The 22626-nt window shown below is 43.7% G+C and overlaps 1 protein-coding gene across 6 annotated transcripts in view; it reads left to right on the forward strand.

Moving 5' to 3' along the window:
* Positions 1-22626, forward strand: part of cep63 (centrosomal protein 63) — a 108584-nt gene that overhangs the window by 72205 nt on the left and 13753 nt on the right. For 5 of the 6 annotated variants that reach the window (XM_038816350.1, XM_038816349.1, XM_038816348.1 and 2 more), the window contains 4 exons: positions 7006-7120; positions 8772-8969; positions 20387-20458; positions 22417-22619. In XM_038816350.1, the coding sequence (XP_038672278.1) occupies positions 7006-7120; positions 8772-8969; positions 20387-20458; positions 22417-22619 (588 nt within the window). The remainder of the gene's footprint in view (positions 1-7005; positions 7121-8771; positions 8970-20386; positions 20459-22416; positions 22620-22626) is intronic. The other variant, XM_038816352.1, reaches the window with a different exon arrangement.

The raw sequence follows: 22626 nt of genomic DNA on the forward strand, positions 1-22626 counted from the left end.
GCCCGTCGAGCCTGCTCTGCATTCAATCATCCCCATTCTCCTGCCTTCTCCCCATAACCCTTAATGATCACCTTATTGATCAAGAACCTATCTATCTCTTTCTTAAAGGCGCTCAGTGATTTGGCCTCCACAGCTTTCTGTGGCAAAGAGTTCCACAGATTCATCACCCTCTCGCTGAAGAAATTCCTCCTCATCTCTGTTTTAAAGGATTGTCCCTTTAGTCTGAAATTGTGTCCTCTGCTTCTAGTTTTTCCGACAAGTGGAAACATCCTCTCCACGTCCACTCTATCCAGGCTTCGCAGTATCCAGTAAGTTTCAATAAGATCTTCCCTCATCCTTTTAAACTCCAATGAGTACAGACCCAGAGTCCTCAACCGTTCCTCATACGACAAGCTCTTCATTCCAGGGATCATTCTTGTGAACATCCTCTGGACCCTTTCCAAGGCAAGCGCATTATTCCTTGGATACGGGGCACAAAACTGCTCACAATACTCCACAATGGGGTCTGACCAGAGCCTTGCCTTATACAGCCTCAGAAGTACATCCCTGAAGATCATTCTAGCCCTCTCGACGTGAGTGCTAACATTGCATTTGCCTTCCTAACTGCTGACTGAACCTACACGTTAATCTTAAGAGAATCATGAACAAGGACTCCCATGTCTCTTTGTGCTTCTGATTTCCTAAGCATTTCCCCATTTAGAAAATAGCCTATGCCTCCATTTCACCTTCCAAAGTGCATAACACACTTTTCCACATTGTATTCTATCTGCCACTCCTTTGCCCACTCTCCTAGCCTGTCCAAGTCCTTCTGCAGCCCGCCTGCTTCCTCCATACTCCCTGACCCTCTACAGATCATTGTATCATCTGCAAACGTAGCAACAGTGCCTTCTTCCAGATCATTTATGTATATTGTGAAAAGTTGTGGCTCCAGCAGAGACCCCTGAGGCACACCTCTAGTCATTGGCTGCCATCCTGAAAAAGACCCCTTTATCCCCACCCTCTGCCTTCTGCCAGTCAGCCAATTGTCTATCCATGCCAGGGTCTTACACATAACACCATGTGCTCTTAACTTATTTAGTAGTATCCAATGCGGCACCTTGTCAAAGGCCTTCTGGAAATCTAAATAAATCACGTCCACTTTAGTAAGATGTTCAACAGTGTCCCACATGGCAGATTGATCAAGAAAGTGATAGACCATGGGATGCAAAGCAATGTGGCAAACTGGATAAATTGTTGGCTTTGTAACAGGAAACAAAAGGTCGAAGGCTGGCCTTGCAATTGGAAAGTTGTTTCAAGTGGTGTTCCACAGGGCTTAGTGTTTGTGTTATATATTAAAAATTTGGACGTGAATGTGGAGAGCGCGATTGGGAAATTTGTAGATGACACAAAGATTGGCCAAGTGGTGGACAGTGTACAGAATAGCTATAACCTTCAAAATGATATGGATGGATTGGTGGAATGGGCGATAAAGTGGCAGATGGAATTTAACACAGAAAATGTGAGGTCATAAGAATATAAGAATGAGGAACAGGTGTAGGCCATCTGGCCCCTCGAGCCTGCTCCGCCATTCAATGAGATCATGGCTGATCTTTTGGGGACTCAGCTCCACTTTCCGGTCCGAACAACGTAACCCTTAATCCCTTTATTCTTCGAAAAAACTATCTATCTTTATCTTAAAAACATTTAATGAAGGAGCCTCAACTGCTGCACTGGGCAAGGAATTCCATAGATTCACAACTCTTTGGGTGAAGAAGTTTCTCCTAAGCTCAACCCTAAATCTACTTCTCCTTATTTTGAGGCTATGCTGCCTAGTTCTGCTTTCACCCACCAGTGGAAACAACCTGCCCGCATCTATCCTATCTATTCCCTTCATAATTTTGTATGTTTCTATAAGATCCCCCCTCATCCTTTTAAATTCCAATGAGTACAGTTCAGTCTACTCAACCTCTCCTCGTAATCCAACCCCTTCAGCTCTGGGATTAACCTAGTGAATCTCCTCTGCACACCCTCCAGTGCCAGTACGTCCTTTCTCAGGCCACACAGTACTCCAGGTGTGGCCTGACTAACAGCTTATACAATTGCAGCATAACCTCCCTAGTCTTAAACTCCATCCCTCTAGCAATGAAGGACAACATTCCATTTGCCGCCTTAATCACCTATTGCACCTGTATCCAACGTTTTGCGACTCATGCACTAGCACACCTAGGTCTCTCTGCACAGCAGCATGTTTTAATATTTTATCATTTAAATAATAATCCCGTTTGCTGTTATTCCTACCAAAATGGATAACCTCACAATTGTCAACATTGTATCCATCTGCCAGACCCAACCCCATTCACTTAACCTATCCAAATCCCTCTGCAGACTTCCAGTATCCTCTGCACTTTTTGCTTTACCACTCTTCTTAGTGTAGTCTGCAAACTTGGACACATTGCCCTTGGTCCCCCAACTCCAAATCATCGATGTAAATTCTGAACAATTGTGGGCCCAACACTGATCCCTGAGGGACACCACTAGCTACTGATTGCCAACCAGAGAAACATCCATTAATCCCCACTCTTTGCTTTCTATTACTTAACCAATCCTCTATCCATGCTACTACTTTACCCTTAATGCCATGCTTCTTTATATTATGCAGCAACCTTTTGTGTGGCACATTTCAAAGCTTTCTGGATATCCAGATATACCACATCCATTGACTCCCCATTATCTACCGTTCTGGTAATGTCCTCAAAAAATTCCACTAAATTAGTTAGGCACGATCTGCCCTTTATGAACCCATGCTGCATCTGCCCAATGGGACAATTTCCATCCAGATGCCTCGCTATTTCTTCCTTGGTGATAGATTCCGGCATCTTCCCTACTACCGATGTTACGCTCACTGGCTTATAATTACCCGCTTTCTGCCTACCTCCTTTTTTAAACAGTGGTAATTTCCAATCCGCCCGGATCACCCCAGAGTCTAGTGAATTTTGGTAAATTATCCCTAGTGCATTTGCAATTTCCCTAGCCATCTCTTTTAGCACTCTGGGATGCATTCCATCAGGGCCAGGAGACTTATCTACCTTTAGCCTATCTCCTTAGTGATAACAATCCTCTCAAGGTCCTCACCTGTCGTAACCTCATTTCTACCAGTCACTGGCATGTTATTTGTGCCTTCCACTGTGAAGACCGACCCAAAAAACCTGTTCAGTTCCTCAGCCATTATTAAATCTCCCTTCTCATCCTCTAAAGGACCAATATTTACCTTAGCCACTCCTTTTTGTTTTATATATTTGTAGAAACTTTAACTTTCTGTTTTTATATTCTGAACAAGTTTACTCTCATAATCTAGCTGACTCTTCTTTATAGCTTTATTAGTAGCTTTCTGCTGCTCCCTAAAGATTTCCCAGTCCTCTAGTCTCCCACTAATCTTTGCCACTGTATGCTTTTTCCTTCAAGTTGATACTCTCCCTTATTTCCTTAGACATCCACGGTCCATTTTCACTCTTTCTGCCGTCCTTCCTTTGTTGGGAGAACCTTTGTTGAGCACTGTGAAAAATCACTTGGAAGGTTCTCAACTGTTCCACAACTGTTTCGGCATAATCTTTGCTCCCAGTCCATCTTAGCTAGCTCTTCTCTCATCCCATTGTAATCTCCTTTGTTTAAGCACAAAACACTAGTGTTTGATTTTACCTTCTCACCCTCCATCTGTATTTTAAATTTCATCATATTGTGATCGCTCCTTCCGGGAGGATCCCTAACTATGAGATCATTAATCAATCCTATCTCATTACACAGGACCAGATCTAGGACCGCTTGTTCCCTCATTGGTTCCATTACATACTGTTCTGGGAAACTATTGCGGACACATTCTATGAACTCCTCCTCAAGGCTGCCTTGACCGACCTGGTTAAACCAATCAACATGTAGATTAAAATCCCCCATGTACCATTTCTACATGCATCAGTTATTTCTTTGTTTATTGCCTGCCCCACCATAATGTTGCTATTTGGTGACGTATAGACTACTACTATCAGTGACGTTTTCGCCTTACTATTCCTGATTTCCACCCAAATGTATTCAACCTTATCCTCCATTGCACCGATGTCATACCTTACTATTGCTCGGCTGTCATCCTTAAATAACAGAGCAACACCACCTCCCTTACCATCCACTCTGTCCTTCCGAATAGTTTGATACCCTTGGATATTTAACTCCCAGTCCTCACCATCCTTTAACCATGTTTCAGTAATGGCCACTAAATCATAGTCATTCACGGTGATTTGCGCCATCAACTCATTTACCTTATTCCGAATACTACGAGCATTCAGGTAAAGTACACTAATGTTAGCTTCTATACCTGTTTTGAATCTTAACAAACTCGATCAGTAACCTCTCCTAAGTTATATTTCCTCTTAACGTTTCTCCTAATTTTCCTTGTCGTTGAACCCATATCTTCATGTAACAACCTGCCGCGCCGCTTACCATTTATGTTTTTATTCCCGTTTTATTCCTTTTAGTATTACTGGGTCTATTCACTGAGCTCCCCTCAGTCACTGTACTTTGTACTGTCACCATTTTTGATTTTTGACTGGCTTCTCTGCCTTACACTTTCCCCCTTACTGCCTTTTGTTTCTGTCCCTGTTTTACTATCTTCCAACTCCCAGTATCGGTTCCCATCCCCCTGCCACATTAGTTTAAACCCACCCCAACAGCTCCAGCAAACCCCCCCCCCCCCCCCCCCCCCCCACTCCCCAGGACATTGGTTCCAGTCCTGCCCAGGTGCAGACCGACCGGTTTGTACTGGTCCCACCTCCCCCAGAACCGGTCCCAATGCCCCAGGAATTTGAATCCCTCCCTCTTGCACCATCTCTCGAGCCACGCATTCATCCGATCTATCCTGACATTCCTACTCTGACTAGCTCGTGGCACAGGTAGCAATCCTGAGATTACTGCCTTTGAGGTCCTACTTTTTAGTTTAACTCCTAACTCCCTGAATTCAGCTTGTAGGACCTCATCCTGTTTTTTACCTATATCGTTGGTGCCTATGTGCACCACGGCAGCTGGCTGTTCACCCTCCTCCTCCTGCCCCCCCCCCCCCCCCCCCCCCCCCCCTCCCCCACAGCCGCTCCGAGACATCCTTAACCCTTGCATCAGGGAGGCAACATACCATCCTGGAGTCTCGATAGCGACCGCAGAACCGCCTTTCTATTCCCCTTACGATTGAGTCCCCTATCACTATAGCCCTGCCATTCTTCTTCCTGCCCTGCTGCGTAGCAGAACCAACCACGGTGCCATGAACCTGGCTGCTGCTGCCTTCCCCTGGTGAGCCATCTCCCTCAACAGTATCCAAAGCGGTATATCTGTTTTACAGGGAGATGACTGCAGGGGACACCTGCACGGCCTTCCTACTTTTGCTCTTTCTTTTGGTTACCCATTTTCTATCTCCCTCAGTAACCTTCACCTGCGGTGTGACCAACTCGCTAAACGTGCTATCCACGACGTGCTCAGCATCACGGATGCTCCAAAATGAGTCCATCCGCAGCTCCAAAGCCGTCAAGCGGTCTAACAGGAGCTGCAACTGGACACACTTCTTGCAAGTGAAGGAGCCAGGGACAGTGGACGTGTCCCTGAGCTCCCACATCGCACACGAGGAGCATGACACAGGTCTGGGATCTCCTGCCATGTCTTAAACCTTCGGTTAACTTATACAAGTACAATTCCAAAAAAAAATGAAGAAAAAATAAATAAAAATACGAATGAAAATAAAAAAATAAAATAAAAACTACTTGCCAGTCACTTACCATGGATAAAAAGCACCTCCTCTCTCCCCCCCCCCCCCCCCCCCCCTCCCCCCCCAGCTTCAAATTAAACTCACTCTTAGCTGTGTCTCACTCTGGCTGTGTCTCACACTGGCTCACTGGGGGAACAGTGATGATTATAGGGAGATCAAAATGTTGTAGGAGTACACAATAAATGGGAATATACTAAGAAGGGTAGATGAAGTGAGAGACCTTGTCATAGAGGAACACAACCCCTAAAGGCAGCAGTTCAGGTAAACAAGGTTGTAAAGAAAGTACATGGGATACTTTCCTTCATTGGCAGAGGTATAGAATATAAAAGTAAGGATATAATGTTGGAATTTTATAAAACACTGGTGAGGCCACAACTGAAGTATTGTGTGCAGTTCTTGTCACTACATTACAGGAAGGACATCATTGTTCTGGAGAGAGGATGTTTACAAGAATGTTGCTAGGGCTTTGGGGAGGTATTGGATAGGTTGGGATTATTTTCCTTGGAACAAAGAAGGTTGAGGGGTGATTTAATTGAGGTGTACAAAATTATGAGGGGAAGCAATAGGGTGGACAGGATAAAAATGTTTCCCTTGGTGGAGAATTCTAGAACCAGGGGACGTAGATTCAGAATAAGTGGCAGAAGGTGTAAAAGGGACATGAGGAAAAACATTTTTACACCGAGGGTAGTGGGAGTCTGGAATTCACTGCCTGAGTTGGTGGTGGATGGAGAGACCCTAAACTCTTTTTAAAAGTTCCTGGATCTGCACCTTCAGTACTCTGGGCTACAGGGCTATGGACCAGGTACGTGAAGGTGGAATTGGAAAGGCACCTGGTTGTCCTTTGGCTGTCATGGACAAGATGGGACGAATGGCCTCCTTCTGTGCTGTATCCTTTCTATGATTCTACCTACAGTGGTTGAAAAAGAGCATGTATATAACTGGAATTCAAAAGGAAGCTTAGTTATTATACTTCCAGCTCTCAATGTTTCAGTAAATATCACAAGATACTCAGCTTCAACAAATGACAGACTGCTTAAGGGAGCAGGTGACACCATTGAACATAAGCACATATACCTGTGATTTGTGACCGTGGCTCTCAGAGCCATTTGATTCTAGTGGTGGTCTATCTGAATAAAGCGCTGTAGATTTAAGAGGAAAATTAGTTTGATTAATGTTCTCGATGTAGATGGGGTTTTGATACCTATTTTAATAAATTACACTTTTATTAGTTTAGATTCATCGAATGATCACTGTACATTTCTATCTGAGGAAATTTTCAAAAGAGAGGAGGAGCTGAGACAGAGGGTCGAAGAGCACAATAAATCCAAAGTGGACATTAAAAAGGTACAGAATGAATACTGGGCACAGCAGTCTCTTCCATCCTTCATCATTATGTTAAATGCCTTTTTGTTTGCTAAAAATATTTTTTTTTGCCTTTGTGTTGTATAATTCACCCATTTCTATTTCTCACCTTGTCAAGGGCCACTGCAGAATCTCCATTCCTCCGGTCAATGTTGTCATTTCACAATTGAAACCCGTCCTCAATGCTGAGAATACATTCTGGCGTTAACATGCACACTTTATCCTGGCGATTCTTTCAAATTACTCAATGCAAGTCACAATTTGATCGCACACGGATGCACACACGTGCACGTACATAACACACCACCACCGCGTGCACACACACATACACACAGAATACTTGGAAGTGCATGATACAATAGGACGGAGCCAGCGTGGCTTTGTCAAAGGGAGGTCATGCCTGGTAAATATGTTAGAATTCTTTGAGGAAGTAACAAGGAAGTTAGGCAAAGGAGAACCAGTGGACGTGATTTATTTAGATTTTCAGAAGGCCTTTGACAAGGTGACTGTTAAATAAATTAAGAGCCCATGGTGTTAAGGGTAAGATCCTGACATGGATAGAGGATTGGCTGACTGGCAGAAGGCAATACACAAGGGGGTAGAGTTCCAACTTTGGGCACCTAGTTTTGTTGTATTTTTTGCTCAAGTTCCAGCATAAACACATTTGCATATAACTTCATAAGATATAGGAGCAAAATTTGTCCATTAGGCCTGTCGAGTCTGCTCCAAAATTCTATTATGGCTGATATCTTCCTCATCTACTACCTACAATGTTACAGACCAAGAGCTGGATTGCAAAATCAGCCAGAGCATCTCCTCCCTAGAACACATGACCTAGGAGCAGAAGTAGGCAATTTAACCTCTCGAGCCTAACACCCTCAATGGGATCATGGCTGATCCTGTCCTATCCTCAACTCCACCGCCCTGCCCATTCTCCACAATCCTTCAACCCATTACCAATTAACAATCTGTCCAACTCCTCAAATTTTCACTGTCCCTGCATCCACCGCACTCTGGGGTAGCGAATTCCACAGATTCACAACCCTTTGGGAGAAGTCGTTTTTCCTCAAATCTGTTTTAAATTTGCTACCTCTTATTCTTAGAATGCCCCACAAGAGGAAGCATCAGTTCCATGTCTATTTTATCCAATAGCATCTTGTACACCTCAATTAGTCACCCCTCATTCTTCCTCCGCTTCCTCCCAACCCCCCATCTCCCCTCTGGGTGCAACCCCGTCCGCCACCTACCCTGGGTCTGGCTCAACTCCCCCTGTCCAACCTGACTCCCTGCCCACCCCAATTGTCCGACCCGACTTCCCCTCCCCTACTCCTGTGAAAGGGAGGAGTGACTGACCGACCCCTTTGCACCTGTTACTCCACGCTGATATTGCCAGGGACGTGCTCCGCTGCTCCTCTCTCAGCCAGCCTGAGTGAGGAATGTTGGACAGGACGGGCTTGGGAATCCCAATGTGGGCAAGCCGTCGAGAGTGGCAAAATGCCAGAGATTGTCACTTTGAGGAAGTTACGGGTCATTGAGAGTGCTGTGAGAGCATCCAGCTCCCAGTTCACTAGAATGAGCTGATGATGGAGATCCTCGAATAAATGTTCTGAGTACTCTTTTCCTTTTGTAACAGCTGAGAGACCAGTTGAATTGTCTCGAGCAACAACATCACTCTGAATTGAAGGGAATGAAATTGGAGGTTGCACAGTTAACCACCGAACTGCACCAGCGTGATTTAACGATTGTGGCAATGAGTGCAGCCACCTCCAACATGGAACGACAGCTTCGAAGTGAATTGGATAAAAGTGATAGGAAGGCAAAAGACGTTAAGGTATTTAAACAAATTATTAATTCATTGCTTTGTCCTCGTAGCATAGTACGTAGAAATTTGAAAAGTAGGCTCTGCTTTTCAAAGTCATGGACGTTAGTGGCGGAGAGTGAAATATGAATGGGGGAGGGTCCCTGCCCCAGTTTTGGAATGCTCAAGAGGTATCTGCGCTGCTATTATTTCGATAGTCAGATGCTTTTTCCTAGGGGACATAGGTTTAGTGCGTGGAGAAAAGTTTAGAACTGCTCTGCGAGGCAAGTTTTTTTACACAGAAGGTGGTAAAAAAATGGAACGCGTGGCTGGGGAGGTGGTGGGAGCAGGTACATAGCGGCATTTAAGGGGCATCTCAACAAATATATGAATAGGGTGGGAATGGAAGGGTACGGATTCCGTAAGTGCATACGGTTTTAGTTCAAGCAGGTGCCATGACCGATTACAGGCTTGGAGGGCCGAAGGGCCTGTTCTGTGCTGTATTGTTCTTTGTTATTTGTTCTTTGGTCTCTTGTGAATCTGGTTTTGATCACTCCGCCATTGGTGACCATACCTTCAGCTGCTGAAGCCGAAAGCTCTGATATTCCATCACTTCTCCACCTTAATCTTCCTTAAAACCTACCTTGTTAATCGGGAATGTTACACCACACTGGACAAGTGCATGGTCAATTCCAGTCCCACGTACCCCGGAGTCGCAATGCAAGTGCATTAACCAATAATTCTCACAAAGATTCCTGAAATCTATGGCCCTTGGCTGCCCAATAATGACAGCCACCAGGTTCAAGTTGAATCAAAATTACTGTTTATTTATAACCATAATAATGATAAAATATGCAGCAGATATAGTTCATTAAATACTAATAAGTACCTAATTTCAACTGTAGCTTGCTTCACACACACAAGAAGAAAGATGGGGTGGGAAGAAAAAATGTAAATGAAAGAGAAAAGATTATTTGCTTCAGATGATGGGTCCATACAAGCTTTCTCTCCACAGTAGCTTGGGAATCACTGTCCTTGTTTAGCAGCCTGTACTCTCTATTTTGCTGGCGAGAAGGAGTCCCTATTTCATCAGGCTTTGCTTTCAGTTCATGACCGATCTTCAGGCCCTGTTGTCAGGAATCGAACATCCACAGGCTTATTGGAGAGCGAGAGTTAACTGGATCTTTTTTGGAGAGGCTGAGCACTCACTTTCTGGAGAGCATTTTCATAGAATAGAATTTACAGTGCAGAGGGAGGCTATTCGGCCCATCGAGTCTGCACTGGCTCTTAGAAAGAGCACCCCACCCAAGCCCACACCTCCACCCTATCCCCATTACCCCCACCCAACACTAAGGGCAATTTTGGACATGAAGGGCAATTTATCATGGCCAATCCACCTAGCCCGCACATCTTTGGACTGTGGGAGGAAACTGGAGCACCCGGAGGAAACCCACGCACACACGGGGAGAACGTGCAGACTCCACACAGACAGTGACCCAATCCAGGAATCGAACATGGGACCCTGGAGCTGTGAAGCAATTGTGCTAACCACAATGCTGCCGTGCTGGATCTTTCCCCTCCACTGCCTCTGAGAAACAATCCAGTGGGATAATATCCAATCACCAATTGTTATCTGGCAGAGCACTATCTTTTGGGCCAATTCATTGGCCACCAGCCACAACAATCAGACCCATCCAACATTGATGCCAGCCGATCTCCAATCGCCAGTCTAAAACAGCAGTCTTCTGGATCCTGCTGTTTGAATTAAAGGTGCAGGCCATCGCTTTCTTCTGCTTGAATTAAAATGGCAGGCTGCTTAAATATGCATTTCCATAAATGATCCATAGTAACGACAAAAATAAAAGAAATGAAATGAAAATGAAAATCGCTTATTGTCACGAGTAGGCTTCAATGAAGTTACTGTGAAAAGCCCCTAGTCGCCACATTCCGGCGCCTGTCCGGGGAGGCTGGTACGGGAATCGAACCGTGCTGCTGGCCTGCTTGGTCTGCTTTAAAAGCCAGCGATTTAGCCGAGTGAGCTAAACCAGCCCCTGGAAAGGGGAATAGACAGGGAATAAATAGGAACTAACAGAAAGGACCCTTAAGAAACAACAATGGCTTGTATTTATATGGTTCTGACAATGTAATTAAATGTCCCAGGGTATTTCACAGGAGCATTATAACACAAAATATGACACCCAGCCATTTTAAGAGATATTAGGTCAGATGCCAAAAGCTTGATCAAAAGGCTGGGCTCTAAGGATTGTCAGAAGGAAAGTCAGGTAGAAAGGTGCAGGGAGGGAATTACAGATTTTAGGGCCTAGTCAACTGAAGGCATGGCCACCATTGATGGAAAAATTTAAATTGCAGATGCACAAGAGGCCAGAATTAGAGGGAGAGCAGCCAGGAGTGTATTGGAATGGTCAGGTCTAAAAGTAACAAAGGCGTGAAATGAGAGTGTCAGCAGCAGATGAGCTAAGGCGGGCGGTTGTTACCGATGTGGAATTAGGGGTTCTTGGTGTGAGCTGGTAGCTCATCTTGAGATCATACGTGGCAGCAAGGTCGCAAACAGACTACATTATTGCTCGGGATGAGGGATCAAGCTTTGGGTCACCTGTCCTGATATTTACTTATGTGGCTTGCTGTCAGATCTTGTGAATCACCTTGGGACTTTTTATGACATCAATGATGTGATATATAAATGCAAGTTGTTGTTTTATGTAAATATAATAATTCCAAGTCATGCGAATCAAACCTGTGGTATTTTCAGACTGTTCACTAAAAATGTCAACGTCCTCCACAATTTTGAGCTTGCATGCAGTATATTCGGACTTTCTCCTTCTACAGCGAGAAATGGGTACTCACGATTTGAACGAGAAGAGATTGTATTATGTTATTGTTATTTTCCAAGCAGTATGGCTCCCTGCTCCTTTTCTGAAGGCAGTGACCGTTCCCTGGTCATCTCATCCAAATTGTTAGTGACTACTGTCACTAAATTTGTCAACTAAACATCATAGCTGAGTTAGATGTTGTCAACAGGCATCAGCCATGACTGATTTTTTTTTTTACCCCATTCGAACCCAGCAATGTCAAACACTTCTACTGCTGTTGTAGCATAGATAACCGTAGACACACCGACCGAAGATCAGGCCTATTTGCAAGACCTGTTTGCTATGTATGGTTCAGCTGTTTGCTCCTCAACCTCGAAGAAACGCAAGTCAAAATTTCAAGCAGGACCTGTCATCAGAATTGTTTCCATTCAAAGTGGTAAATCCCACCTCCCTTCTTCCAGCTCCCCGACCTCACTATTTTCAATGTTGATTACCATTTATATCAGATCAATGCAATTGGCTCTAAGCTTACAAAGCACCACTTCAATCAAACGATTACAATGGCATCAGGAACAGCAAGTAATTCTTGTATTTTAAAGCGCTGGGATTGAATTACAGCTTTTAAGTCACCATCAGACATTTGCTTCCTGATTTCGGAAAGTAAAGTTTTTTTCCATCTTATTTTTTAAATTTTGGACTGAAAGCAAATTTGGTAGAAGCAAACGTGAAAAAAGTTACCTCCCTAATCTAATTTACTATGGATTTGCGCAAAGCAATTCCATCACAACCAGAGCAAGTGGGAAAATAAATCTGGTGCTGCAATTGTTCAGCATGTGGCAGTAGAGGTATTTAAATTGATTTGTTTTGGTATTCTGTTTGTTCGCAGTGTGGTTGTTAGGAGAGTGTAGATGTCCAACATGAGGATGAGGGTTAGCAGCTGTTGGCATTTTATATTCAACATTTGTTCAGGACAGATGTTCCCTCATGTAGTTAACTAATCTAGCCTTTTATTCAATAAATATCCCCTGTGTTCCATTAAAGAAAAATACACAATAAAAATCTTTGTTTTAACAAGTAGGTTTACCATGCCGCCCGTACAATGTTATTGAACTTTATTTATTCCCCTTTCACTCTTGTCCAAATATACCCAGCATGTACCTAAAGCAGCTCCTCCTTAAAGATTTCCATTGTTCCGTTACAGTTTTTCCTGTCAGTCTTTAGTTCCATTTTACTCTGACTAGATCCCTTTCATCACATTGAAGTTTGCCCTTTTCCAATCTGGGTATTCTAATTTATATTGCTTCTTACTTTTCTCCATTTCTAGTCTAAACAATATGATACAATGATCACTCTTAGCCAAGTGCTCCCCCACAGACACTTGGCTCACCTCATTTCCCAGAATCAAATCTAGAGATGCCTCCTTCCTGATTGGACTGTGAACATGCTGGTCAAGAGAGTTCTACTGAATACATTTCATAATTTCCTCACCTTCCTTATTCTACACTTAGATTTTGTTAAGAAAAGTGAAATGGTCACGTGGCTTGGAAAATACGAATCTGGATGAGGTAGAGGAACAAGGAGATCTGGGAATACAAATATTGAAAATGAACAACAGTTTAATGGATCCAATTAAAAATGCAAATCAAGCCTGGGATTTATTAAGTTTATATTGAACCTTGGTTATATCACCAAAACCAAGTACTGCAGATGCCGAAATCTGAAATATAAACAGGCATTTGCTGTAAAAACGCAGCAGGTTGAGCAGCATCTGTAGAGAGAGATAGACCGAGGTAATATTTCAGAACAATAACCTTTCAACAGAAACATAATAGATTTTAAGCAAGTGAAATGTTGGGGGAAGGAGAGTGGGAAAATATCGAAAGGAAAGGTCTATGATGGGGTGGAAGACAGGAGAAATCAAGATTTAGTGGTGCAGGGTGTAGAGATCTACCATGCGGTTCAAGTGCAGTCTCGCATACACTTTAAAACTTGATACAAATGTGAGTTACACTTCTGAAATGAAATGAAAATCGCTTATTGTCACAAGTAGGCTTCAAATGAAGTTACTGTGAAAAGCCCCTAGTTGCCACATTCTGGCGCCTGTTCGGGGAGGCTGGTACGGGAATTGAACTGTGCTGCTGGCCTGCCTTGGTCTGCTTTCAAAGCCAGCTACTTAGCCCTGTGCTAAACTTGTATTGCCTCTACTGATTAGAATTGAGAGAAACTTAAATCTATTCTCAATAAAGCCTTGCCAGCAAAATATTTAAAGAGAAGTAATTTATAAAACAATTTTAACCTTCAGAAATAATACAGAAATGGTTTCTTGCGTAAGGCAAAGACAGCTTTGCGCAGACTTCAAGAGTTTTAGAAGGGAAAATATGAAAATAAGGATAGTGAATAGTCAAGTAAAAGTATAGAATGATCCAGATAGAAAATGGCTGTCCGAACTCTCATGTTTAAGGAAAATGTTATCAGTCTGAGGCCATCTGTCCATACCTCTATGTCGTCCTAATTGGTTTGGGTGAGTTTCAAATACATTTGATTGGATAGTTAACTGTCAATCCTCAATGTGCAACATAAGTTTTAAATGTTTCATTTTTGAATTTTTGTGTGTGCTATGGAATGTGATTTTGTGCTGTTAGCGAGTGTGGTTCTTACTGGTTTTCTGCTGACTTTCATTTTATCCATAGTCTGAACAATGGTGGCTTCAAATTGCTATGGTGCTTATTTCGACCTTGGTTTGTTTACTGGTACAGCTCATTTCTTAATATGAAACTTATTTTGAAATCTGTCCATTAGAACAATAGTCGGTTCATATTGTCACTAAAAATGTTGCATTTACCTTCAACTAGTGGATGTGTCAAGTTTTGTACCTCTGTTTCAGTTATGTGTTTTGTTATGACCTAAGGTTATGAATACTGAAATCCTTATTTTAAAATGGGTATTAAAGATTGGGCTTTAATATTTACATTAAAATGGCCTTTTACCGATCAGAAATAACTGATTTCCTTCATGGGGCAAGTAAATAAACAAAATATGTGTTTAGAGGAAACGTGAATATGAATGATCTAAAAGTAAAGAAATTTTAAAAATACATAAAACCAAAACCTGCAAAGAAAACTGAAACAAAATGGGAGCACAGGTTATTGAACTCTATAGTCAGTCCAGAAGGCTGTAAATTGCCTAATCAAAAGGTGTACAGCTCGAATTAAGCTGAGGACAGAAAGACCAGAGAAGGTGGAGGAATAAAAAGGCAACTGACTGGAAGCTCAAGATCATGCTTGTGGGCTGCATGGAGGTGTTCTGTGAAGTAGTCAATCAATCTACATTTGGTCTTCCCAATGTGGAGTCAACTGCATGGTGAGCAGTGATTTAGATTTATTGTCACGTGTACCGAGGTACAATGAAAATTGTTGTTCTGTGTACAGCCTGGAAGATCGTTCCATACATGAAAAACATAGGATATACGATAAATACACAATGTAAATATATAGACATCGGGTGAAGCATATGGAGTATAGTGCGACAACAATAGAGAAGATGCGTCGAGAGATCAGTTCAGTCCATAAGAGGACCATTCAGGAGTCGTAACAGCTGTTTTTGAATCTGTGTGTGTTCTCAGACTTTTGGCATATTCTGCCCAATGGAAGAGAGAATAACCCGGGTGGGAGGGGTCTTTGATTATGCGGCCCTTTTTCCCAAGGCAGCAGGAGTGTAGGAGCAGTTTCAAGGCCTGTGTATTGAGTCGGCTTCCACGTGGGCTTTTCTTCTGTGGCTCAACTCAGTACAAAGAACAGCAGACACATCAACAATCTGAAGACGGTTTAATTTTCTACAAGCTTACTTTCATGTATGTGAGAGATAAGACCTGTAAAGCTGCCACGGTCCTTCTACAGAACAAAGACACAAACTCAGCACATATACAACATTCAGAAATCAATAGCCCTCCCCAGTTGAATGTGAGCCAATCCCTGATGCTGCTATGTTTAAACTCGCCCAATAGAATTGCAGGCAATGTTTAAACTTCATCCAATAGAATCACAAGCAATCCATGATTGATGCCAGGATCCTCATCCTGACAGCTATACAATCGCAACATCCTGTGCTGTTTGTTTGTGAGAAACAGAACCAGCACCCTGGATTGTTTCACTACTGATTACTTATTACTGTTATGTCCTAAAACTACATGTTTAATGGTTAATAATGATTACTCGGTACTCTTCCTATAATTCATCTCAATCCTTAATAAAGTAATTAATGTAAAATTAATCTAGTGGCATGCTAACTATTTAGTTTTAAGAGGTATCAACGCTTCAAGGAGGTGTAGACAGAGTCAATGGATGGATTTGCGTGATGGACTGGGCTGTGTTCACGGCTCTCTAGTCTTATTAAGCTGTGATGTGCCAGATAGGATGTTTCTATGATGTATCTGTAAAAATTGCTAAGAATCAATGTGGACATTCCAAATTTTCTTATTTTCCTGTGGAAGAATAGGCGCTGTTGTGCTTTCTTGGTGCTAGCATTGACAAGGATAGACCAGGACAGATTGTAGGTATCAACCATCTCCACCTCGGCACATTGATGTAGACAGGGGCGTGTACGATACTTCGCTTCCTGAAATCACTGACCAGCTCCTTAGTTTTGCTGAAATTGAGGGAGAGATTGTTGTCGTTACACCATGCCACTCGGTTCTCTGACTCCCTCCTGTATTCTGACTCATTATTGTTTGAGATCTGATTAGAGTTGTGTCATCAGCAAACTTGTAGATGGAGTTGGAGCCAAATTTTGCCACACAGTCATGTGTGTATAAGGGCTAAGTACACAGCCTTGCGGGGCCCAGTGTTGAGAACTATCATGGAGGAGGTGTCATTGTTGATCCTTAATGGATTGGATTGGATTGGTTTATTGTCACGTGAACCGAGGTGCAGTGAAAAGTATTGTTATGTGTGCAGCACAAATAGATCGTTCCTTACATGGAAAGAAAATACATAATAGCGCAAACATAAAATTCACAATGTAAATACACAGGCATTGGGTGTAGTACTTACTCAGGAGAGAAGATGTGTGAAGCGATCGAATCAGTCCATAAGAGGGTTGTTTAGGAGTCTGGTAACAGCGCGAAAGCTGCTTTTGTATCTTCTGCCCGATGGAAGAATTGGAAGAATGAGTAAGCCGGGTGGGAGAGGTCTTTGATTATGCTGCTTGCTTTCCCAAGGCAGCGGGAGGTGTCGGCAGAGTCGGTGGATGGGAGGCAGGTTCGTGAAAAGCCCACGTGGAAGGCAGGTTAATGTGATGGAGGGGTTTTTTCACGACTCTGTAGTGTCTTCCGGTCTTGGGCCGAGCAGCGGCCATACGATGCTGTGATGCAGCCAGATAGGAGCTTTCTATTGTGCATCTGTAAAAGTATTTTTGGCCTGTGGGTCAGGACGTCTGTGCAGAGAGAGGAGCCAAGTCCTAGGTTTCGGAGTTTAGATGTGAGTTTGGCTGGGATTATGGTGAGTCTGACGGAGGAGTCCTTGTTGTTTCATAGAATTTACAGTGCAGAAGGAGGCCCGTCGGCCCATCGAGTCTGCACCGGCTCTTGGAAAGGGCACCTTACCCAAGGTCAACACCTCCACCCTATCCCCATAACCCATTAACCCCACCAAACACTAAGGACAATTTTGGACACTAAGGACAATTTATCATGGCCAATCCACCTAACCTGCACATCTTTGGACTGTGGGAGGAAACCGGAGCACCCGGTGGAAACCCACACACACATGGGGAGAATGTGCAAACTCCGCACAGACAGTGAGCCAAGCCGGAATCGAACCTGGGACCCTGGAGCTGTGAAGCAATTGTGCTATCCGCAATGCTACCGTGCTGCCCAGGGAGTTTCCAGGGATGTGTGTACGACCAGGGAGATAGCGTCTTCTGTGGACCGGTTGTGGCGGTGCGCAAATTTCAGTGGATCAAGGCAATCTGGAAGTATGTTGATGTGTCTCATGACCAATCTCTCGAAGCACTTCACAGTGATACATGTCATGGCCACCGGACAGTTATTGAGGCATGTTGCCTTGTTCTTCTTTGGCACCGGTTGGATACTAGTCTTGTTGAAGTAGGTAGGAACTTCAGGTCGGGCATAGGGAGAGGTTAAAGATGTATGCGGACACGCCCTGCAGTTGGTCCGTGCAGGACCTAAATACATGAATAGGGTCGGACAGGGATACGGCCACCCAAAGTGCAGAAGGTTTTAGTTTAGACAGGCATCATGATCGGCACAGGCTTGGAGGGCTGAAGGGTTCCTTGCTGTACTATTCTTTGAGTGCACGGCCAGGGACTTGATCAGCAGTTGTTTTCCGTGGGTTCACTTTTAAGAAGGACGATCTGACTTCTGAGGCTGTGATGGTAGGTATGGATGTGTCCGAGGCTGCTGGGGCAGTTGACAACTGTTTGTTGGCTCCCTGCTCGAAACGAGTATAGAATGCATCAAAGGGAGCGGTGCTCTGCTGCCAGCAATTCTAATCTGCTTTGCTTTGTAGCCTGTTATATTGTTTAGGCCTTGCCACATTCAATGAGAGTCCGTATCGTTATTCTGTGACTAGCTTAGTCTGGAATTGTCTCTTGGCGTCCCTGATGACTTTGCGGAGGTCGTACCTAGATTTCTTGTATAGGTTACAGTTACCTGTCTTGAACGCCTCAGATCTGGATTAATCACAGATGCTTTGTCCCGTGAATGTAAATCATAGAATAATATAATTTACAGTGCAGAAGGAGGCCATTCGGCCCATTATGTCTGCACTGGCCCCTGGAAACAATATCCCACTTAAGCCCACATCTCCACCCTATCCATGTTGCCCAGTAACCCCACCTAACTTTTTTGGACATTAAGGGCAATTTTTGGATTGTGGGTGGAAATCCCGCAGACACTGGGAGAACGTACAGACAGTGACGCAAGCCAGGAATCGAACCTGGGACCCTGGAGCTATGAAGCAACTGTGCTAACCATTGTGCAACCGTGCCACCCACAAAGTTCAGTAGGGAGTGGATCTCCTGGTTAAACCATGGTTTTCGATTTGGGAATGCACGTACTCCCTCCTTTGGCACGCAATCTTCGACACAGTTACTGATGAAGTCTGTGACGGTGTTGGCATACCCGTTTAGGTTTCCCGCGGAGTTCTTGAATGTGGACCTGTCCACTGACTCCAAGCAGTCAGTAGGGGTTCTTCTGTTGCCTCGGACCAGCATGGCACAACCTTCTTAACCGGATTCTCCCGCTTATGCTTCTGCTTATATGTCAGCACCGTCTTGTTGTCTGATTTTCCAAAGTGAAGTCGGGGAATGCATTGATAAGCGCCTTTGATATTTGTGTATCAGTGGTCAAGGATGTTGGGGCTCCTAGTGGTGAGAAAAGATTGGCCTGTTTGAAGTCCCCGGCCATAATGAATAAGGCCTCCGGGTATTCTGTTTCACTGTTATTTATAGCGGTGTAAAGGATGGCACGGTGGCACAGTGGCGTTGACCCGTGGTTCAAATCCTGGCCCTGGATCACTGTCCGTGTCGAGTTTGCACATTCTCCCTCTGTCTGCGTTGGTTTCACCCCCACAACCCAAAATTGATAAAGAAATAACTGTGTACTCTAAATTTATTTAAAAATTATAGCAGTGTACAATTCATCAAGTGCTGCCTTCACTTCCGTTTGGGATGGGATGTAGACCACTGTGATGATGGCACTTCACCTGATGAAGGAGTAATGCTACGAAAGCTTGTGATTTCAAATAAATCTGTTGGACTTTAACCTGGTGTTGTGAGACTTCTTACTGTGCCAACCCCGTCCAGCACCGGCATCTCCCCATCATGGTGGCAGAAGTGAACTCCCGTGGAAGGTAGTATGGGCGGCACTTCACAGTCAGGTATTCCAGGTCTGGGGAGAAGTAGTTTGCCAGGGTCGCTACTTCTGAGGACCAGGAGGAGTTGACGCGGAGGCAAATCCCTCCACCCTTGCCCGATGATGCCGTGCAGACCATCCGATGTATTAAGAAGCCCTCCGGTTATATATCGCAGTGTGCTGTATGCTCGAATATACTGAAAAGAAATCCATGTAAATTGCTGTTTGACCTGGAAAGAGTGTTTGGGGCCTTGGATGGTGAGGAGAGAGAAGATAAAAGGGCGGGTGTTGCATCTCCTGCGCTTGTGTAGAAAGGCATCGGTGTTCCCAAGCATCTGCTGCCCTTGTTCTTCAGAGGTTGCAAATTTGGAAGAACAAATTAGAGGCCATCAATGTAAGATCGTCACAAGAAATCAAATAGGGAGAAGGGAACAGGGGGGTTTTGTTGATTGTTTAATGAGGAAGGATGGAAGGAGGCTCAAGTTTATTATTTGTCTATATAAAGTGGAGCATTAAACTGTTATTGTCTGGTTTAGTTGAATAGCTTATTTCTGTGCTATATATTCTATTTACTTCCATGTTGAACAGAGTCCTGCCTTTTGATTTATTTTTAGGTCTTTGCCTCAATTCAGAATTTGCTTTAATGTACTTAAATATCAAAATGGGCACACACTGAATTACAAGTCACATTGCAGCCCTCAAAAGATAACTCTTCGATATTAAAACGCTTTTCTTTTCCTTTTTTCCAGATTACCCAGATTCAGTTAGAGACCATGAAATTGGAAAATGAACACTTAGCAGCAATATTAAAAGTAGATGGGGTAAGGGCATACTCAGAATTCGAGTTTAATGTTCACTTAATAATTGACAGTTCTTCTTGACTGCAATTATTTGCCCTCAGTTCAGTTTGGAGATATTGGTCGTGAAGATATGATTCCAATCAACATTAGCACAAGGTTTGAGGGAAAACCTGAACACCAATTGGATCTTTCAACAGCAAGTCTGAGATCCAGGGCCCATCCTATCCAAAGCCACATACCTTTGTTTAATGATTCACTAATTGACCCAGTAACGCATTTCATCGACTGCGGTTTGTGGGTTGTATGCACCCCAGAGGTTTTGGTGCATAATTTAGGCTGACACTTTAGTGCTGCGTTGTCAGAGGTATCGCATAGATTACACCAAGCTCCAAACTGTTCACTGAGGTAGACATAAAAAATCCCAAGGCACAGTTTGGAGAAAAATAGGCGAAATATAGGTGTACTTGCCAATCTTTATCCTTCGATAACATCACTAAAAGGATGTGGACCTTGCTGTGTGTGAATTAGTTGCCCTGTTTCCTACTTTAAAATCACAAGTAGACTTTTAAGTACTATGTTAGCTGTAAAACACCGTGGGATGTTGTGATAGGCGATATATAACAGCAGATGTCGGATGCTCTGTCCCTCTAACACATTTCAACAACTTCAACGTAAATCCCCATGAACAGGGTTTTGCATTATGATCCTAGGTAGTCAGTCACAGAAAATTAAATTTATTTTCCAAGATGATGCCCAATTATAATTCTGAAATGTTTTTACAGTACAGGGCTACATTTATCAAAAATAATCTAATTTTACTGAAGTAAATGCAGTTTCTGCAGTTATTACCATTTTCATGTTAATAATTTGATTGCTGAAATGTTTCTTTTTTTAAAGTTCATGACCAATGCTATTTTTAACAATTGCTTTACGGACTTGGTGACTGTTTCATGGGTTTGAAAATGAACATTGGGTGCTCAGTTAGCAACTGTGACAGAAGATATTGGGTCATGTGCCCATTCTTGCTGGGTAATTGAATTCTGCTGGGCGAGCAATGTTAAGCTATAATTGATATTAGTACCTTGGGGCTAGATAAATGGAACAATGCCTAGAGTTCTTGGTTCATTCTGGAATGTGCGAATGTTGGATATTGATAGGATTATATATGGGAGGCACAGTGGAAGCACTGTTGCTTCGTAGCGCCAGTGTCATAGAACATAGACATAGAACAGTACAGCACACAACAGGCCCTTCGGCCCTCAATGTTGTGCCGAGCCATGATCACCCTACTCAAACCCACGTATCCACCCTATACCCGTAACCCAACATCCCCCCCTTAACCTTACTTTTATTAGGACACTACGGGCAATTTAGCATGGCCAATCCACCTAACCCGCACATCTTTGGACTGTGGGAGGAAACCGGAGCACCCGGAGGAAACCCACGCACACAGGGGGAGGACGTGCAGACTCCACACAGACAGTGACCCAGCCGGGAATCGAACCTGGGACCCTGGAGCTGTGAAGCATTTATGCTAACCACCATGCTACCCTGCTGCCCATTCCTAGGCTCGATTCTCTGCTTGGGTCACTGTCTGTGCGGAGTCTGCACGTTCTCCTGTGTCTGCGTGGGTTTCCTCCGGGTGCTCCTGTTTTCTCCCACAAGTCCCGAAAGACGTGTTTGTTAGATGAATTGGATATTCTGAATTCTCCCTCAGTGTTACCCGAACAGGCGCCAGAGTGTGGTGACAAGGGAATTTTCACAGCAACTTCATTGCAGTGTTAATGGAAGCCTTTTTGTGACACTAGTAAAGATTATTATTATATTTAGCCGTGATGCTGCCTGAGAATGAATAGTCTGACAACAGGTTGACACTTGAAGAATGGCTATTCAGTAAGCTGTAGGAATCCATGACTGCCAAAGGGGAAGAGGGAGAAAGGAATAAAAATTAACAACCTCTCCATTCATTCCAATGACAGCGGAATTGTTCAATGACAGATCTTCGTGATGGCTACATTTCATCTCTGAGGCGACTGGAACAAGAAAACCAGAAGCTCCAACAAGAATTGGCTGATGTGAGAAGTAAGCTGGATATGTCAGCCAAGGTGTCTCAGGACAGATATGAATTGCTCCTTCTGCAGATACAGAACAAGCTGACAGATATCAGAGAAGTGGAGGATAGGTATGAA

Source organism: Scyliorhinus canicula, chromosome 13 (assembly GCF_902713615.1).
Source record: "Scyliorhinus canicula chromosome 13, sScyCan1.1, whole genome shotgun sequence".
NCBI classification, from domain to species: Eukaryota; Metazoa; Chordata; class Chondrichthyes; order Carcharhiniformes; family Scyliorhinidae; genus Scyliorhinus; species Scyliorhinus canicula.